Genomic DNA, 18790 nt, shown 5'->3' on the forward strand with positions numbered 1-18790 from the left:
GCCCAGTTCCTTTCAAATACCAACATCATTCAATCTCTCATTATTTGAAACTGCTCCAGTTTTCAATCTTTTTCTATGGAGGTAGGTAGAAAGGGGCAGCATGGTAGTGTAGCAGTAGCATAATGCTGTTACAATGCCAGCAACTCAGGTTCAATTCCATCTCCGCCTGTAAAGAGTTTTACATTCTCCCCGTGACTGTGTGGGTTTCCTACCACGTTCCAAAGACATACAGGTTAGTAAGTCAGTTGATCACACGTATGCAATTGGGCGGGGCAAGCTCTTTGGGCCGGAAGGGCCTGTTACTGTGCTTTATCTCTAGAAAAATCAAAAATAAAATGAAGTAGGTGAACTCACGTATGAAATGAAGAAGACTCCAAGAAGGCTTAGGGTACCTTTTACAACCTCACAACTGCACAAGGTGTTGCAAGGTTAGTTAAATATTTTTGAAGCTTAGTTATAATTGGGATTAATGCTGGAACCAATTTTATGCATGACATGTCCATACAGACGGCAGTGCAATCACAGCCATATACAGCCCTCTGTTGTACAAGCTTAAATACTTACATACATGATTATCCCCAGCAACAGAACAAGTATAATTAGGGCTTTCTGTGGATGTTAGCATGTGGAGGATTCCGACTTTGGTTTATCTTGCGAGTGGATATGGAAAATTTTCTAAAGTCCCTTCACCGCAGTGAACTGCCTGTTAATTTCAAAAGCCACAGGAGGGCAGGTATCACTGTTGCCTGGTAACCAGGAACTTTGTGCCCAGTTTAAGGTTTTGATCTACAAGCATTCTTGTCTTCAGACTGCCAAAAGCTATGTTGGCACATTAAATGATGTGATGAATTTTATAATGTCACTGCCTACCTTTGTTGAGATACAGGAAAGCAACCCATATTTTGCAGGAGCAAAACAAAAAACAAATTGCTGGAAGAATTCAATAGATCAGGCAGCATTTGTGGACAGAGATGGATAGTTGATATTAAGGGCTGAGAGATTTAATCTGGACTCAAAGACAGAGCTGGGATGGCCAGTATAAAAAGGTAAGGAGAAGGGCTAGGGCAAGAGATAGTAAGCAATAGGTTGATCCAGGTGAGCAGAAGGGCTCAAGCTTTTATCATAGAATAGTACCGCACAGTACAGGCCCATTGGCCCACAATGTTGTACCGACCCTCAAACCCTGCCTCCCATATAACCTCCCACCTTAAATTCCTCCATATACCTGTCTAGTAGTCTCTTAAACTTCACCAGTGTATCTGCCTCCACCACTGACTCAGGCAGTGCATTCCACACACCAACCACTCTCGGAGTAAAAAACCTTCCTCTAATATCCCCCTTGAACTTCCCACCCCTTACCTTAGAGCCATGTCCTCTTGTATTGAGCAGTGGTGCCCTGGGGAAGAGGCACTGGCTATGCACTTTATCTATTCCTCTTAATATCTTGTACACCTCTATCATGTCTCCTCTCATCCTCCTTCTCTCCAAAGAGTAAAGCCCTAGCTCCCTTAATCTCTGATCATAATGCATACTCTCTAAACCAGGCAGCATCCTGGTAAATCTCCCCTGTACTCTTTCCAACGCTTCCACATCCTTCCTATAGTGAGGCGACCAGAACTGGACACAGTACTCCAAGTGTGGCCTAACTAGTGTTCTATAGAGCTGCATCATTACATCGCAACTCTTAAACTCTATCCCTCAACTTATGAAAGCAAAAACCCCATAAGCTTTCTTAACTACCCTATCTACCTGTGAGGCAACTTTCAGTGATCTGTGGACATGTACCCCAGATCCCTCTGCTCCTCCACACTACCAAGTATCCTGCCATTTACTTTGTACTCTGCCTTGAAGTTTGTCCTTCCAAAGTGTACCACCTCACACTTCTCCGGGTTGAACTCCATCTGCCATTTCTCAGCCCACTTCTGCAACCTATCACTGTCTCTCTGCAATCTTCGACAATCCTCTACACTATCTATAACACCACCAACCCTTGTGTCGTCTGCAAAAGAGGATCCTGCTACATTACCCACCCTTTCTGTAGTTGTAATAGTATCCCTGACCAGTAATGCCACCCCTCCTCCCCTTCCCCCCCATCCCTTTTAAAGCACTGAAATCCAGGAATATTGAGAATCCATTCCTGCCCTGGTGCCAGCCAAGTCTCCGTAATGGTCTCTGTTATGTCTCCTTATTTGCCCATTTCCCACAACAGATGCTGCCTGACCTGCTGAGTTCCCCCAGGAGTTTGCTTTTGTTGACCCAGATTCCAGCATTTGCTGTGTTTTTGTCATGCATCTTTACCATCTAAGGCTGGTGTTGAACAACAGGGAAGATTGGTGAAGGTCATTTGCTTTGTAAAAAGGTAAGGCTCATTCTCTTAAAACAATTCAGTTTTAAGGTCACACATATGCTTTAATATCCCTTAATTTCCCTTCATTTATTTTGAAAATTTTAGACAACAGAATGGGGGAAGGGTTCAGATCACTCATTAATTCTGGGCATGTTGACTAGATCTTCCCATTCCAATGCAACTATATGTCGACACATATCCCTTGAATGCCTTCTGATTACACAAACTGTAATGGCAAAGCATTCAAGAAATATTTATTGACAAGATTAACCTTGGTCATTATTCTAGGAATAGTTTGAGAAATAAATAAAAAGATAATTAATGGATTAACCAAATCATAAATGGATCTTATATTGAAAAAAGAACTGGTGGAACTCACCAAGTCAGGATAGACAACACTTCAGGTTGGGATCCTGCATCAAGACAGATGTGTAGAGGAGAGATAGCCAACATAAAGAGGTGAGGGAGAGGGATAGGTCAGGAGACATCAACCAATAGGTGGAACCAGGTGAGGAGGGGTTAATGGTCAGATGGAGGCAAGCGGGGGAAAGGAGGCTGGAAGTAGAGTCAGAGGCAAGTTGGTGAGAAATGGAGACAACAAGGGGTTGCATATTCTGGAATCAAAAAGGTAAGTGGAATCAGATAAGGGAAGGATGAAGGGAAGATGAGCCAAAATTTATCACTAATCAAATTTGCCGATACTTTACGGAACTTCTAAAGTTTCAACAAGATATTTTGGAGTTGGGGGAGCAGTTGCAAGAAGATAATTTCCTGTTATTTATGGCTATTTTACACATTACTTGCTTCTGGAACTATGCATGCATACTTCCTTTTTTATCTTTGTGATCTAGTGACTCAAAGAATTCTCTCAGAATACCATTTTGAAATTCCATTTAGGATTTCATGATTTACATAAAGATCAGAGCTGACTTTCCTAACAAACTATTGTAATGGCCATTCTGTAATGTCCACTGCTAAGGTAATGGTTTCTCTGCAGCAGCAATGTTTGGGTTATGACTAGAGATAACGGGGCCTTTGGAATGTATGTTAGCCAATGAGCAGGATGTTGTTCTTTCTTGTGGGTTTGGGAGCAAGGATTTCATGGTCTTTTGTCGGCACGAGATGAAGAGGGAAGACACATGTGGAGAGAGCTGGTAGACCACCGGATGGAGTGGACGGGGAGCGAGGGTCCAAAGGTCAGCGATGTTTGGAGGAGGTCGATGGTGGACAAATGGCCTTATCAGTGAGCTCCAACGTGCACATTTGGATTTTTACTTAAAATGGCCCCTTTTTCATTTTATTTTCTTTACTAACCCTATATTCAGATTAAGATTTATAAAGTTCAATCATTTAATTGCATATGGTGTACTGTCTGATATTTTACGGTTCCAATTTGTAACCGGGCAACACATCATGCAGCATCCACACAAACGAGATTTCTCAGTTTGGTGGGGCCAGAGGCTGTCTTCCCCTAAACTTTATAAATCTTAATCTGAAGCTAGAGTTCACGGAGGCCAATGTGGAACTCTTGGAGGTCCTTGATACATTAGTGCTGGTTTGTACGAACGCAGCTGAGAAGGGCGGCATTTGAATTCTAGTGGGGTCCAATGCGCCTCTTGTGAGGAGGTTCATGGGGGCTTGCAAGGAGAAGGCTGGCAAGAACTTTCTGGGAACATTGTCCATGCACCCGGTGTTTCGAGCTGTTTTTGAGGAAGTGCATGGCTGCACTGGGCCAGATACTGAATTCAAAGGAGGGACCGTGTGGTTTACCCGGTCGAAGCCAATGGTGGTACGGCCCGGGGAAGTAGCAAGAGTGATGGGGACCCCCAGATTTCCTGGAGTGCCTGAGGGCAAGGCCCTCTTAGTGGATGCTCTGGAATACCACTAGGGGGAGTCCTGCTGGAGTACTGGTGAGGCCCGAGCTGCAGAAGCCCTCAGTTGTACAGGCGAGCAGGATGGCAGTGATTGTCAGGAACACTACGAAGAGGGAGGTCTCCTTCAAGCGGAGGGTGCCCCGTCACACCTGTTCCCGGTGATGGTAATGTCTAGTGTCCCTGTGAGACAGGAGGGGAGAAACTATTGGAAAAGGAGGTGAAGTTGACAGTGACAGCTGAGTCATTCAACTTTGGGGACTCCCCAGTGTCTGCGGTTTGGAAGAGGAGGCAGGTAGAGAAGATGTTGAAACTGGACGGTGTCTTTTCCACTGACAAATTTGATGTGGGTTGTTCTAAGAGCACTCATCACACTATCCAGGTAACTGAGGACATCCCATTTAGAGAGAGGTTGCGGCGACTGGCCCCTGCAGAGGTGGAGGACGTGCGGCAGCATTTATGTTAGTTGAAGGATGCTGTGATCATCAGTGAGTCCCGAAGCCCCTATGCATCCCCAGTAGTGGTGGCCCGGAAGAAGAATGGGAGGGTATGCATCTGTGTGGACAAAGAGAAGATGGCCTTTATATGTCCCCTGAGATTCTTCCAGTTCGAAAGGATGCCCCAGGGCATATTGGGAGCCCCTGCGACCTTCCAGCAGGTCATGGAGAAGATGGTGGGGGATATGAACCTGCTTGATGAGGTGTTGGTGTATCTGGATGACCTTATAGTGTTTGGATCCACCTTGGAGGTACATGAAATGAGGCTACTGAAAGTGCTCGACCGCCTGAAAGCTGAAGGGTTAAAACTTTCCGTAGACAAGTGCCAGTTCTGCAAAACGTCTGTTAGCTACGTTGGTACATATATCATGGGATGGAATAGCTACAGACCTGGCTAAGATCGAGGCAGTGATCACTTGGCCAAGACCCCAGACTGTGAGCACTCTGCGCTCACTCCTTGGGTTCTGTGGTTACTATTGGAGGTTCGTGAAGGGCTATGCAAAAATGAGTCACCCATTGAATCAGCCTCTATGCAGTTACCCTCTCTTAGGGAAGAAAGAGAGGGGGAGAAAAGGACAGGAGGGTGGAGAGTATCTTAGCCTATCGGAGCCCTTTGGACCGAGATAGGATGTAAAATGTGAGGAGGCCTTTCGGTTGCTGAAGGAGCTGCTGACCCAGACGCCGGTGCTGGCTTTTGCGGACCCCCGATTGCCATACGTACTGCGCATGGATGCCAGCCGAGAGGGTTTAGGGGGCATCCTGTATCAGGATCAGGGCACCGGGTTGAGACCCATTGCGTTTGTCAGCCAGAGTCTGTCGCCCTCCGAGAAAAACTATCCCACGCACAAGTTGGAATTTCTGGCATTGAAGTGGTGGTTCTGAATAAGCTGATTAACTACCTCTACGGGGCCAAGTTGGAGGTGAGGACGGACACAACCCACTAACTTATATTCTGACCACAGGCTATTGGTGATTGGCGGCGTTGTCTGTCTATGATTTCAGCCTGAAGTACCGGCTGAGAAGCAGGTACATTGATGCTGATGCTTTGTCCCAACGGGTGCTTGAGGGACTGGACAGGGATGAGGAGTGAGAGAGCATTCCTGCCCCTGGGGTGAAGGCCATGTATCAGTTTGCTATCACCATGAAGGAGAGGGAAAGGAGGGGCAGGATCAAGCGGTGGATCAATTGGGAGCTTCTGAATACGCCATTCCCCAAATTTACCATGACCTGACTGCTCTGAAGACAAATCAGCTGCCGGAATTGAGTTCTGGGAAAGTGGCAGCTGCTCAGCGAGATGATCTGGGCATTGGTACCATTTGGTCAGCGGTCGAAGAGGGAGACATGGCTCAGGCAGAGAAGACAAAACATGCGGAGGTGCCTGCATTACTGAGAGAATGGCCTCGGTTGGAGTTGCGGAACCAGATCCTATACCAGGTCACGTCACCCCCGGACCAACCTCGGCATTGCCAGCTGGTTCTGTCGGAGAAGTATTGCGTTGAAGTCTCTTCATAATGATTCTGGACATTTGGGGGTGGAAAAGACCTATGGATTGCTCAGAGACCGGTTTTAGTGGCCCCAAATGAAGTCAGAGGTCGAAGAATACTGCAAGTCATGCATTCAATGCATACAGCGGAAGACACTGCCTACACAGGCAGCTCCCTTGTCCCACTTGCAGAGTGCAGGGCCCCTGGACCTGGTGTGTATGGATTTCCTGTCCATAGAACCCGATGCCAGCAACACGATGAATGTCTTAGTCATCACGGACCACTACACCAGATATGCTCAGGCTTTTCCTACCAAGGACCAGAGGGTGTCTACGGAAGCTAAAGTGTTATGGGAGAAGTTTTTCATTTATTATTGCTTTCCCAGATGGTGGTTACGTAGTGATCAGGGACAGGATGTCGAGAGCACACTCATTCTTGAGTTACTGGGCATGCTTGGAGTCGAGAAGTCGAAGATCATGCCTATCACCCATAGGGTGATCCCCAGCAAGAGAGGTTTAATTGGACCTTGTTAGACATGCTTGGGACCCTGGAGATCAGCAAGAAGAGCAGGTGGAGTCAACGTATTGGACATCTGGTTCACAGTTACAACTGTACTTGAAATGAAGCTACTGGGTATTTGTCATATTGTCTGATGTTTGGGCACGAGGCGAGGTTGCCCATTGACCTTTGTTTTGGGACTGACAAAGGTGACTTACCACTGAAGACTTATCTGAAGTATGTGTCTGATATGAGGTGAGAGCTAAAAAGGGCTTATGAATTAGTGGGGGTCACGGCTGCCAAGCAGAATGAAGGAAATAAGAGGAGGTATGATCAAAAGATGAGGGTCTCCGAATTCCTGCTGAGAGACCGGGTCCTCATAAGGAATTTGGGGCTACCTGGGAAGCATAAACTGGCAGACCATTGGGTGGCTAAGCCCTATGTGGTGGAGAGTCAAAAGCCAAACCTATCAGTTTTCCGGGTGAAACCAGAGGATGGGAATGGGCCTGTCAAGATTCTCCATCGGAACCACCTGCTGCCCCTGGGACAAGAGGTGCAGGTGGACCCAGATCCTGACTTGGAGCCTACACCTAGTAAGAAGACTTTGCAGAAATGCAGGGCGACTCCAGTGCCCACAGCAGGCGAGGTTAGGCTGGCTCCCACCCCTGAGAGGGATACTGATTCGGAGGATGAGGACCTGGATGTGTGGTATATGCTGCCTTTTGCTAACTCCCCATTGGTTGAGGAAGAGTCTTCCACCTTTCTCCGCATGCGGGGGCGGGGCGAGAGGTGGGGTATGTTTGTTGCAGGACCACGCAAGGGATGAAGCGGGGCTTGGCCATAAGACAGAGGGTTCCAGTTTGCAGCTGGGCACGAGTGTTAGGTCGGGGGAGTCCTCACCAGGTAGACCGGAAGTATCCCCAGTAGTGACTGAACCTGAAGAGTCAGGAGTGGATGTATGGAGGTCTCAGAGAATTAGGAGACCACCACATAGACTGGCCTACATAGCACCAGAGGAACAGAGTGTGAGCCCTACCATTTTGGGGAGCTGTGTCACTGCCTTGTGCACCTGGATTGGACTTTGTGTTTTGCAGGAAGGGTTGACAAATTATCTCAACATCATGAGGACATGACTAAGTTCGGCGGGGGGAGAGTGTAATGGCCGTTCTGTAATGTTCCACTGCTAAGGTAATAGTTTCTCTGTCGCGGCAATGTTTGGGTTATGACTAGAGATAATGGGGTCTATGGAATGTATGTTAGCCAATGAGCGGGATGTTGTTCTTTCTTGTGGGTCCGGAAGCAGAGATTTCGTTGTCTTTTGTCGGTGAGAGATGAAGAGGGAAGACGCATGTGGAGAGAGCTGGTAGACCACCAGACAGAGTGGACGAGGATCGAGGACCTGAAGGTCAGCGACGCTCGGAGGAGGTCGATGGTGGATGAATGGCCTTATCAGTGAGCTCCAACAGGCACATTTGACTTTTTCCTTAAAATGGGCCCTTTTTCTTTTTATTTTCTTTGCTAACCCTATATTTAGATTAAAATTATAAAGTTCAATCATTTGATTGCATATGGTGTACTGGATGATATTTTGAAGTTCGGATTTGTAACCGGGCAATACATCACGCAACATCCACACAAACGAGATTTCTCATTTTAGTAGGGCCAGAGGCTGTCTTCCCCTAGACAAACATGTGCTGGCCGAACCTGAGGGTTAGACTAAATTAAAAACACCTTATATTCTATCTGGGTAGCATCCAACCTGATAGCATGAACATCAATTTATCAAACCTCTGGTAATTCTTCTCTCTTCCCTTTTCATCAGTTCCCTACTCTGACTCCCCTCTTACTTCTCTTCTCCTCACCTGCCTATCACCCACCCCTGGAGTCCCTCCTCCTTCCCTTTCTCCCAAAGCTAACTCTCGTATCAGACTCCTCCAGCCTTTTACCTTTTTCACCTATCACCACCCAGCTTCTTATTTCATCCCCCTTCCCCAACCACCCGGCTTCACCCATCATCTTCTAGCTTGTACTCCTCCCCCTCTCCCCCACCTTCTTATTCTGGCATCTTCCCTCTTCCTTTCCAGTCCTAATAAAGGCTCTTGGCTCAAAGCGTCAACTGTTTAATCATTTCCATAGATGCTGCCTAACCTGCAGAATTCCTCCAGCATCTGCAGAATCCCTTGTACTTAAAAGCACTATTACTTTCAAAACTGATAATCAGTCACGTATACACACAACCATATAAACTCCCAAGTTTGCTTTGTTCTGAATTAATAAAGATTTTCATTTTTGAAGATTTCACAAGGTACTTTCAGACAGTGGCTTTTATGAAAGGCTGAAAAAGAACTGTAAATACAATGGAGAATTAAATCAGATAGAAACTGTTTCTCCCAAGTGTAGAAATCCGTGTAGAAGTGCCTTTGGCCCCAGCAAGCCTTGAATTCTTTGGCATTTGTCCCATCTATTAATCATTGTAAGCTTTAGAATCATAGCCAAGGAAAATAGAATAGAAAATAGTTTAGAGGCTACAAAGGTTCATAAGTAGGAAGCTTATTTGACTACCGAGCCTTTAGTATCAATACTTTCACTCTCATGCAAATGCGAAGAATTAAGGATGCTGAAAATTCAAGACTGAAATAGATAATCTTGGAAATACTCTGCATTCAATGCAGAATCTATGGAGAGAGAAAGAGAGGTAATATTTCTGATTGATGCCCTTTCAGCAAAACTAGAAGTAATTAGAGGTAAGTTTAAAGTAGAGAAAAGGAGCAAAAACAACAGAGAACAGAAGGCAAGACTGGTGATGGATAGAAAGCAGAAAGGAGTGAATGGTAAAATGGGTGACAGTGAATTGATGACATTCCAGAATGACAAGCTCAGAATAATTAACAGAGGTACCAAACAAATGTGGCACGGATGCTAGAAATCTGAAATAGTGCACAGGAAATACTAATTATCTGATGTTGTTGAACTCAGAATGCTTTAATGCTCTTAGTTGAAAGATAGGGTATTGTTTGGGGTCCAGTTAAGGGAAAAGAGGAGAAGCCATATTTAAGTTGCTGGTGAACGCAGCAGGCCAGGCAGCGTCTCTAGGAAGAGGTACAGTCGACGTTTCGGGCCGAGACCCTTCGTCAGGACTAACTGAAAGAAGAGCTAGTAAGAGATTTGAAAGTGGGAGGGAGAGGGGGAGATCCAAAATGATAGGAGAAGACAGGAGGGGAGGGATGGAGCCAAGAGCTGGACAGGTGATTGGTAAAAGGGATCCCTCCCCCTCCTGTCCACCTGCCCAGCTCTTTGCCAATCACCTGTCCAGCTCTTGGCTCCATCCCTCCCCCTCCTGTCTTCTCCTAACATTTTTGATCTCCCCCTCCCCCTCCCACTTTCAAATCTCTTACTAACTCTTCCTTCAGTTAGTTCTGACGAAGGGTCTCGGCCCGAAACATCCGACTGTACCTCTTCCTAGAGACGCTGCCTGGCCTGCTGCGTTCACCAGCAACTTTGATGTGTGTTGCTTGAATTTCCAGCATCTGCAGAATTCCTCGTGTTTACGTTTTTAGAAGCCATATTTCCTTTGTTTGCTTGCAGGTGTCCCAGGGGAATAAGCATTAGTGGGGAAAGAAACTGAAGAATCCCAGAGCGAACAGTCCCCTAAGAATGTTGAAAAGGGGAAAGGCCCTCATCAATCTTTACTCCTGGCTGATAAGAACACCTGAAAATTTGCCTACTTCTCTCAAAGCTTTAGGAATCACTGAACAAACACTTCAGAATGTTCTCATTGGAATTGCCTCAATTCCGTCATTCATTCAAAGCCACCTTTTTCTAAGCATTATATCTTTTACAAATATTTATTACGATTGCATAAGGTAACAAACTCCCTGTTCATGTCTGTAAGACTGAGAATGTAATGTACACCTGCTCATTAACGCAAATATCTAATTAGCACATCATGCAGCAGCAACACAATGCAGGGTTGGAGCTTAGGAGACGATGGCGCCTAATGGTGACCCCTTTGCTTGCATCTTCAGAAACAGCTCCATTTCTATCTTTAATATCTCTATTTTTCCCTTTCAGGGTTTTTTTGAAGACCTTTACCCACTCTCAGGGTCTCACAGTTGGCCGCTATTCAATATACCAAGGGCGCGGCCTGGAAGACTAGCACACCTTCAAGGTTCTGGGATTTCATGGCTCTCAAGGCGGGCGACCTTGAGGTCAGTGCCTCCGCAGGAAATTGGTATGTTGTAGGAGACAGAAAATTGAAAGCAGCAAGCTGGCTGATGGCTGTGTGACTAGAGACCCGAGTTCTTTGCGCACAGAGATCAGAAAAAGTGACGTAACAGGCTTTTAACATTGTAAATCAGAGAGTTGTTTGTTATGTCTCCCCTCTCACTGTGAAACGCAGACATCTCTTTTTCCCTTATTAGGGAGAGAGAGAGCCTGTGGTATGTCAAATTACCAGGTGAATGAGTAGGCTTTGGGGTACTGCAAATCTGTGTGTTTATTGATGCTTTGCTGCACGCTTGAGTGCTCAGAGGGGGGTGATGATGCTTTTTTTGCTGCCGGGGGAGGTGGGATTGTTGCTTGCTTCCGCTTCTGCATGGGAGGAGGAGCTGGAGGGGCTTTGGGTTCTAACATTTAACTGTCATTCATTCTTTGGGGCATTCCTCTGTTTTCGTGGATGCTTGCAAAGAAAAAGTATTTCAGTATGTACTTTATATATTGTACACATTTCTCTGACATTAAATGTACCTTTGAACCCTTTGAAAAAGCATGCAGACATGGTCAGGAGGTTTAGTTGTTGTTCAGACCAAACATCGGAGCGGAGAAGAAATGGGAACTAAGTGACTTTGACTGTGGGCTGATCGTTGGTGCCAGATAGGGTGTTTTCTCAGAAGCAGCTGATTTCCTGGGATTTTCATGCACAACGGTTTCTAGAATTTAGAGAATCGTGCAAACAAACACAACATCCAGTAGGCAGCAGTTCTGTGGGTAAAAATGCCTTGTTAATGACAGAAATCAGAGGAGAATGGCTACACTTGTTCAAGCTGACAGAAGAGCATTTCTGAAGACACAATACATTGAACCCTGAATCTGATGGGCTATAGCAGCAGAAGACTACACTAGGTTCCACTCATGTACCTAATAAAGTGGCCACTAAGTGTATGTTTAAGCAGGGCCACTTAAGAATTCAAAGAACTGAGACTGAAGCCCATTTTAATCCAGGCCTCTCACTGACAAACAGAAGCCAGCTTTCTGACATATTTGCTCCATTGAAAGCACACAGAAAAGCATCAGGTTAGACTGTGCACATCAGTCACACACTGTCAGCCAAGGGAAATCAGTAATGCTCCATTTATACAGAACAATGCTTTTACAATAATAACATTTAGTTGCACCAGTGTTGTGCTGTGTGCGGAAAGTAATCTTGTTATGAGGTTAGATAATACATCATCAAGTGCCTGAATTGAAGTCTTTGACAGGTAGGAGAATGATGAGTAATGCTGCTGGAATACTCAGAAGCAGATTCCCTCCCTGATATCCTAACAAATGGCTCTAATAGTCTATTATGTTTTCTTTGCAATTGCACTTTCAGCTTCCTCCTCCTCAACAGTTCCATCATGTTGATTACTCCCATGCTCTTTGGAAGGCAAGTAGAGGAAACATGGAGAAATTTGCAACGCTGTGTGAAACTGTGTGAGTCCGTGACTGAGGTCACAAAAGGAAATACATCTCATAAACCAGTACGTCGTTCCAAAGATGTACCAGGTAGTACATCAATTGGTCATTGTAAATTGCCCTGTGATTAGGCTCGGGTTAAATAGGTGGGATGTGGGATGGTGTGGAACATTGGGCTGGGCTCTACGCTGTATCTCGAAAGAAATAAAATAAATGACAAAAAGTGCTGCTTGAGTCCAGCTTCATTAAGTAAAATGGGGTCTTGAGAAATAGTGAGTAAAACCTGAGAAAAATTAAAAGAGCTGCAGATGCTGGAAATCTAATATAAAACAGAAAAAGTTGGAAATAGTAAGTCAGGCAATAGCTGTGGAAAGAGAATCAGAGTAAATTCTCAATCAGTACCTCTCATCGATAAACCTGCTCTTTCTGATAGTAGATAAGGACTATTATTTTCTAAACCGTTGAGACCCAAAGCTCTGTTGGCCAATTTTGTACATTGTATAACTATTGCCATTATTGGGGGCAAAAGTACACGAGGGAAAAATTGCTCAGGTAAATAAAATCTGCCAGAGTGTCAAGGAACAAATTCCCTCATGCAAATGTCTGCAAAAATGCTCTGCTCCAAGTTTTGTCTGTTTTCAACGTCACATCTATTTTGTTTTAAGAGTTCTGTTTTAAGAATTTTTGAGCTCCTTTGTTATCAATTTTATGGACCAAAGTAAAGCAGCGGATGTTCATCCAAGGCTCAAAAAATGGCAAAGGCCAATTAAAAGCACAACACTCCACAGAACACATTTTCACAATCCCACTGATATCCTTGCCTCCATATCTCAACTGCCATTCAATCAAGTGTGCAATCTGGAGGAAATCCTACTTCTCTACAATTGTGACCTACTTGTTTTGCACCTACACTCAGTAGCTGCTTTATTAGGTACAGGAGGTAACCCAGGAGTATGTTCCTGGTCTTCTGCCGCTGTAGCTCATCCACATCAAGGTTCAATGTGTTGTGCGTTGAGCGATGCTCTTCTGCACACCATTGTTGTAACGCATAGTTATTTGAGTCATTGTCGCCTTCCCATCTACTTGAACCAGTACCAGCATTCTCCTCTGACCTCTCTCATTAACAGGGCTTATTTGCCCACTGAACTGTTGCTCACTGGATTTTTTATTTTGTTTTTTTTTTCCTCACCACTCTCTGTAAACTTTAGTAACTGTTGTACACGAAAATCTCAGGAGATCAGCAGCTTCTGAGATACTCAAACCACCATATCTGGCACCAACAATCATTCCACTTAGATCACATCTCTTCCCCATTCTGATGTCTGGTCTGATCAACAAATGAACCTTTTTCTTCTTCTTGTAAAGTTTAATGGCAGTTGGCAGACCAACATAAGGTGCATTACCACCACCTGTTGTGTTGGAGTGTGGAGCAATGACACAGAAAGTACTTCCACTAAATTCCTCTCCGCCAAAAAAAAACTGGACAATATCAAAGTCTAACACTTTACAGAAAGTCAAATACGCACTTATATATTACATTAAAATGACAGTCATATCCTAATGCTTTTCATGTTAAGCTGTGTCTGTCCCAAAGATCTCAATTTAGCAATTAGTTGTTTCTTTTGCACCTCAAAGGAACTGTATTCTAACAATATTTGCTGCACCATTTCACAACAAGTACACTCCCAAGAGATGCCCATATTATGCATCTTAATTCTGAATAGGGAATTATTCAATCTAGTACGTCCAATACACAAACATGTAAGTCTAATTTCTTCAACACACATCAAAGTTGCTGGTGAACGCAGCAGGCCAGGCAGCATCTGTAGGAAGAGGTGCAGTCGACGTTTCAGGCCGAGACCCTTCGTCAGGACTAACTGAAGGAAGAGTGAGTAAGGGATTTGAAAGTTGGAGGGGGAGGGGGAGATCCAAAATGATAGGAGAAGACAGGAGGGGGAGGGATAGAGCCAAGAGCTGGACAGGTGATAGGCAAAAGGGGATACGAGAGTATCATGGGACAGGAGGTCCGGGAAGAAAGACAAGGGGGGGGAGGGGACCCAGAGGATGGGAAAGAGGTATATTCAGAGGGACAGAGGGAGAAAAAGGAGAGTGAGAGAAAGAATGTGTGCATAAGAATGCCTCCCCCTCGTACCCCATCTGTTACTTATTTTTATGCACACATTCTTTCTCTCACTCTCCTTTTTCTCCCTCTGTCCCTCTGAATATACCTCTTGCCCATCCTCTGGGTCCCCCCCCCCCCTTGTCTTTCTTCCCGGACCTCCTGTCCCATGATCCTCTCGTAACCCCTTTTGCCTATCACCTGTCCAGCTCTTGGCTCTATCCCTCCCCCTCCTGTCTTCTCCTACCATTTTGGATCTCCCCCTCCCCCTCCAACTTTCAAATCCCTTACTCACTCTTCCTTCAGTTAGTCCTGACGAAGGGTCTTGGCCTGAAACGTCGACTGCATCTCTTCCTACAGATGCTGCCTGGCCTGCTGCGTTCACCAGCAACTTTGATGTGTGTTGCTTGAATCTCCAGCATCTGCAGAATTCCTGCTGTTTGAGTCTAATTTCTTCTATTCTTTTATACCCATCTCCCAGTTGAGTTGCCACCAGTTGTGTATTTAATATTTCAGTAGTATTTGGGTAATATTGTAAATATTTTGTTTGATTAGGCATTCTTCTTTAAATAATTCATTATGGGTTTTATGTAAAAATAAATGAATTGCACTCATCATGACACTACCATGTGATATGTGCATGTGTCGTTTAAAGTAAAAAATGAACTATGACTCACATTCCTGGCTCTCTTGTTTTCCTTGCAATTAGTTTAATGTTTTGGAGTTACAAAGTATAGCAGTGGTGATAAGGCATTTTAAAAATAAACCAAAATGACTACCTACCATTTGAAGCGCAGCAAGAGATTCGAGTTAAAAAAGCGCAGCAAGAAATGGAGTTAAAAAAAAACACAACGCATATTTTTCCTTCAGAGCAGCTGCTTTATTTACAAAAGGAAAGATGATCGAGTTAAAAACAGGAAGAAAATGGAAGAATTCACAGGATCATAAACAGTGAATACCTTGTGATAATAATCATAAAAAAATATGAAATGACTGGCTACATGGAACGATAGGTGCTTTCCATTACACAACAGATAACTGGTTTTGTGTACTGAATGGATTGAGCAGTATTTTAAAGCAAATGGAATGGCCAACGAGAAGTGAGTGTCAATTTTGCTGGGTGCATTGGGTTTAAAGACATAAAGTTTGCTTTGAAGTTTAACTGCTCCAAGCAAACCAGCTGGATTGAGCTTTGCTGATTTTCATGAAAGTAATGCAGGAACATTTAGAAATTAAACCATTGTTGATTTCAAAACACTTCAGGTTTCATAATCAGAATCAAAAGTAAGGGGAGTGCATTTCAGTGTATGTGGGTGAACTGAAGAGATTGAGCATTGTCAGTTCAGTAACGGACTTAACGATGCACTGAGAGATCGCTTAGTTTGTGGAATCTTATAAGAAAGCATTCAAAAATGGTTCCTAACTGAAGCAGAACTTGCATTTTAAAGTGCAGTTGAAATAGCTGTATCAATGGAAACAACAGACAGATGTAATTGAGTTGCAGTTAGGGATGAAGGTGAGCGTGAACAAAATTGCACCATCTAGACAGAAACTGGCCTGCCTGAACAAACTGTGTTACTGTTGTTGCAGGGACTCACATACACCAGATCAATGCAGGTTTAAAGGTGAAACTTGCAGAAAATACAACAAAGCAGGGCACATACATAGGGCATGGATCTGCACATTGCAGCCACTAAAATAACTTAGTTGCAGGAGGGGCAGGTCTGGCAGCTCAATGTTCCGGAGTTTCCATTGTTTTAGACGTGATAGAACATGCAGAACTAAAACGGAAGGGATGGCAATACTCGTCAGGGAAAATGTCACAGCAGTGTTCAGTCAAGACAGACTGAAGAGCTCATCTAGTGAGGCTTTATGGGTAAAACTGAGGAATAAGCTGGGTATGATCACATTAAAGGAATATTACAGACCACCCAACAATCCATGGGATTTAGAGGAGTAAATTTGTAGAGAGATCATAGACTATTGCAAGAAACATAAGATTGTGATAGTAGGTAATTTTAACTTTCCTCATATTGACTGGGACTCACATACTGTAAAAGGGCTGAACAGGAAAAGGTTTATCAACTGTTTCAGGAAAGATTTCTTAGTCATTACATAGAAGTCCCTTCTAGAGGGATTGTGTCACTATATCTTCTATTAGGGAAAGAGACAGGGCAGGTGATAGAAGTTTGCGTAGCGGAAAATTTTGCATCTGGTGATTTTAATGTCATTACTTTCAAGGTAATTATGGAAGAGGATAGGTCCGATCCTCTGGCTGAGATCCTGAAATGGAAAAAAGCCAATTCATTTATTTATTGAGATACAGCACAGAATAAGCCCTTCTGATTCTTCAAGCTGCACTGTCCAGTGAGCAGCTTCAAGTTCCTGGGTGTCAGGATCTCCGAGGATCTAACCTGGTCTCAACATATTGATATAGTCATAACGAAGGCAAGACAGCAGCTATGCTTTATTAGGAGTTCGAAGCGATTTGGCATGTCAACAAACAAACTCAAAAACTTCTATAGTTGTACTGTGGAGAGCATTCTGACAGGCTGCATCACTGTCTGGTATGGAGGGGCTACTGCACAGGACCAAAGGAAACTGCAGAAGGGTGTAAATCTAGTCAGCTCCATCTTGGGCACTAGCCTACAAAGTACCCAGGACATCTTTAGGAAGCGATGTCTCAGAAAGGCAGCACCCATTATTAAGGATGTCCAGCACCCAGGGCATGCCCTTTTCTCACTGTTACCATCAGGTAGGAGATACAGAAGCCTGAAGGCACACAATCAGCAATTCAGGAACAGCTTCTTCCCCTCTGCCATCCAATTCCTAAATGGACTTTAAAGCTTTACACACCACCTCACTTTTTTAATATACAGTATTTCTGTTTTTGCACATATTTTTAAATAATCTATTCAACATATGTAATTAATTTACTTGTTTATTATGTCTTATTTTATTATTTTTTCTCTCTCTGCTAGATTATGTAATGTATTAAACTGCTGCTAAGTTAACAAATTTCACGTCACATGCCAGTGATGATAAACCTGATTCTGATATATCCTCAGCCTAATCACATAACAATTTCCAATGACCAATTAATCCATCAACTGGTATGTCTTTGGATTGTTAGAGGAAACCAGAGCAACTGGAGGAAACGCATGCAATCATGGGGAGAACATCATTTATGTCATTTATTATATTGTAATTTGTCCTTTACTGTGCCTATTGTTTTGTTTATTAATTATTATACTGTCTTGCACTGTTTTGTGCACTTTATGTAGCCCGTGTAGGTCTGAAGTCTAATGTAGTTTTGTGTTGTTTCATGTAGCACCATGGTCCTGGAGGAACATTATTTCATTTTTACTGTGTACTGTACCAGCAGTTATGGTTGAAATGACAATAAAAGCGACTTGACTTGACTTGAACACATAAACTCCTTACAGACAGCAGTGGGAATTTTGATGCTATCAGAAAGGATTTGGCAATTGTGGATTGGGACAGGTTGTTTTCTGGAAAAGGTGTACTTGGTAAGTGTAAGGCCTTCAAAAGTGAAATGTTGAGAGAACAGAGTTTGTATGCTCCTGCAAAGTAAAAGGCAAGGGTAACAAGTTCAGGGAACCTTAGTTTTCAAGAGATATTGAGGCCCTGACTAAGAAAACGAAGGAGGTGCATAGCAGGTATAGGCTGGTAGGAACAAATGAGGTACTTGAGGAATATAAGAAATGCACAAGAACACTTAAGGAGGAATTTGAAGGGTCTGTTGTACTTTGGTTGAATAATTCTTGAAATAATAAAATTTGTACTTATGTTTAACTTTGTTAACCGTTGAAGAAAATACACCACTACATTCCTGGGCAGTTCCTAACCTGTGTGTATTTAAGGGAATAAATATTTCACTGCAAAGTAATTGAAAAGCATTGGTAAAAACACACACACACACACGTCTGAAATAATCTGAAAATGCCTAGCAAATCAAACAGCATCTGTGCAAAGAGAAACAGGGATAACATTTCAGTCTGATGACCTTTCATCTGATGAAATGGTTTCAATTTGAAACATGATTTCTCTTTTTATTTTCCCACAGAAGCTGTCCGAACTGCTGAGTATCTCTAGCATTTTCTGTATTCATTATGCAAAAAATGCACGAGGATTGATATATATTTACTTACTGGTTTCTCCCAGTTCCTTTGATTTTTTCTGTTGCATGTTATAGAATTAATGGAGATAGTGACCCTCAGGCAAAGAGTTTGTCATGACCATTTGTATCAAACTGAATTTGGCTATAGAGCCCTCACTGC

The 18790-nt window shown here is 43.7% G+C and overlaps 1 protein-coding gene across 8 annotated transcripts in view; it reads left to right on the forward strand.

Annotated features, from left to right (window-relative positions):
* The first annotated feature begins 299 nt into the window (after nucleotides 1–299).
* Nucleotides 300–18790, forward strand: part of LOC134349663 (uncharacterized) — a 29207-nt gene continuing 10716 nt past the window's right edge. For 2 of the 8 annotated variants that reach the window (XM_063054310.1, XM_063054314.1), the window contains exons 1-2: nucleotides 9260–9392; nucleotides 10769–10928. In XM_063054310.1, the coding sequence (XP_062910380.1) occupies nucleotides 9375–9392; nucleotides 10769–10928 (178 nt within the window). In that variant the 5' untranslated portion in view covers nucleotides 9260–9374. Of the gene's footprint in view, nucleotides 429–2209; nucleotides 2360–8000; nucleotides 8150–9259; nucleotides 9393–10768; nucleotides 10929–12287; nucleotides 14179–18790 lie in introns of those variants that run through there. The other 6 variants (XR_010018742.1, XM_063054311.1, XR_010018744.1 and 3 more) reach the window with 6 other exon arrangements.

Source organism: Mobula hypostoma, chromosome 7 (assembly GCF_963921235.1).
Source record: "Mobula hypostoma chromosome 7, sMobHyp1.1, whole genome shotgun sequence".
In the NCBI taxonomy this organism is placed as follows: domain Eukaryota; kingdom Metazoa; phylum Chordata; class Chondrichthyes; order Myliobatiformes; family Myliobatidae; genus Mobula; species Mobula hypostoma.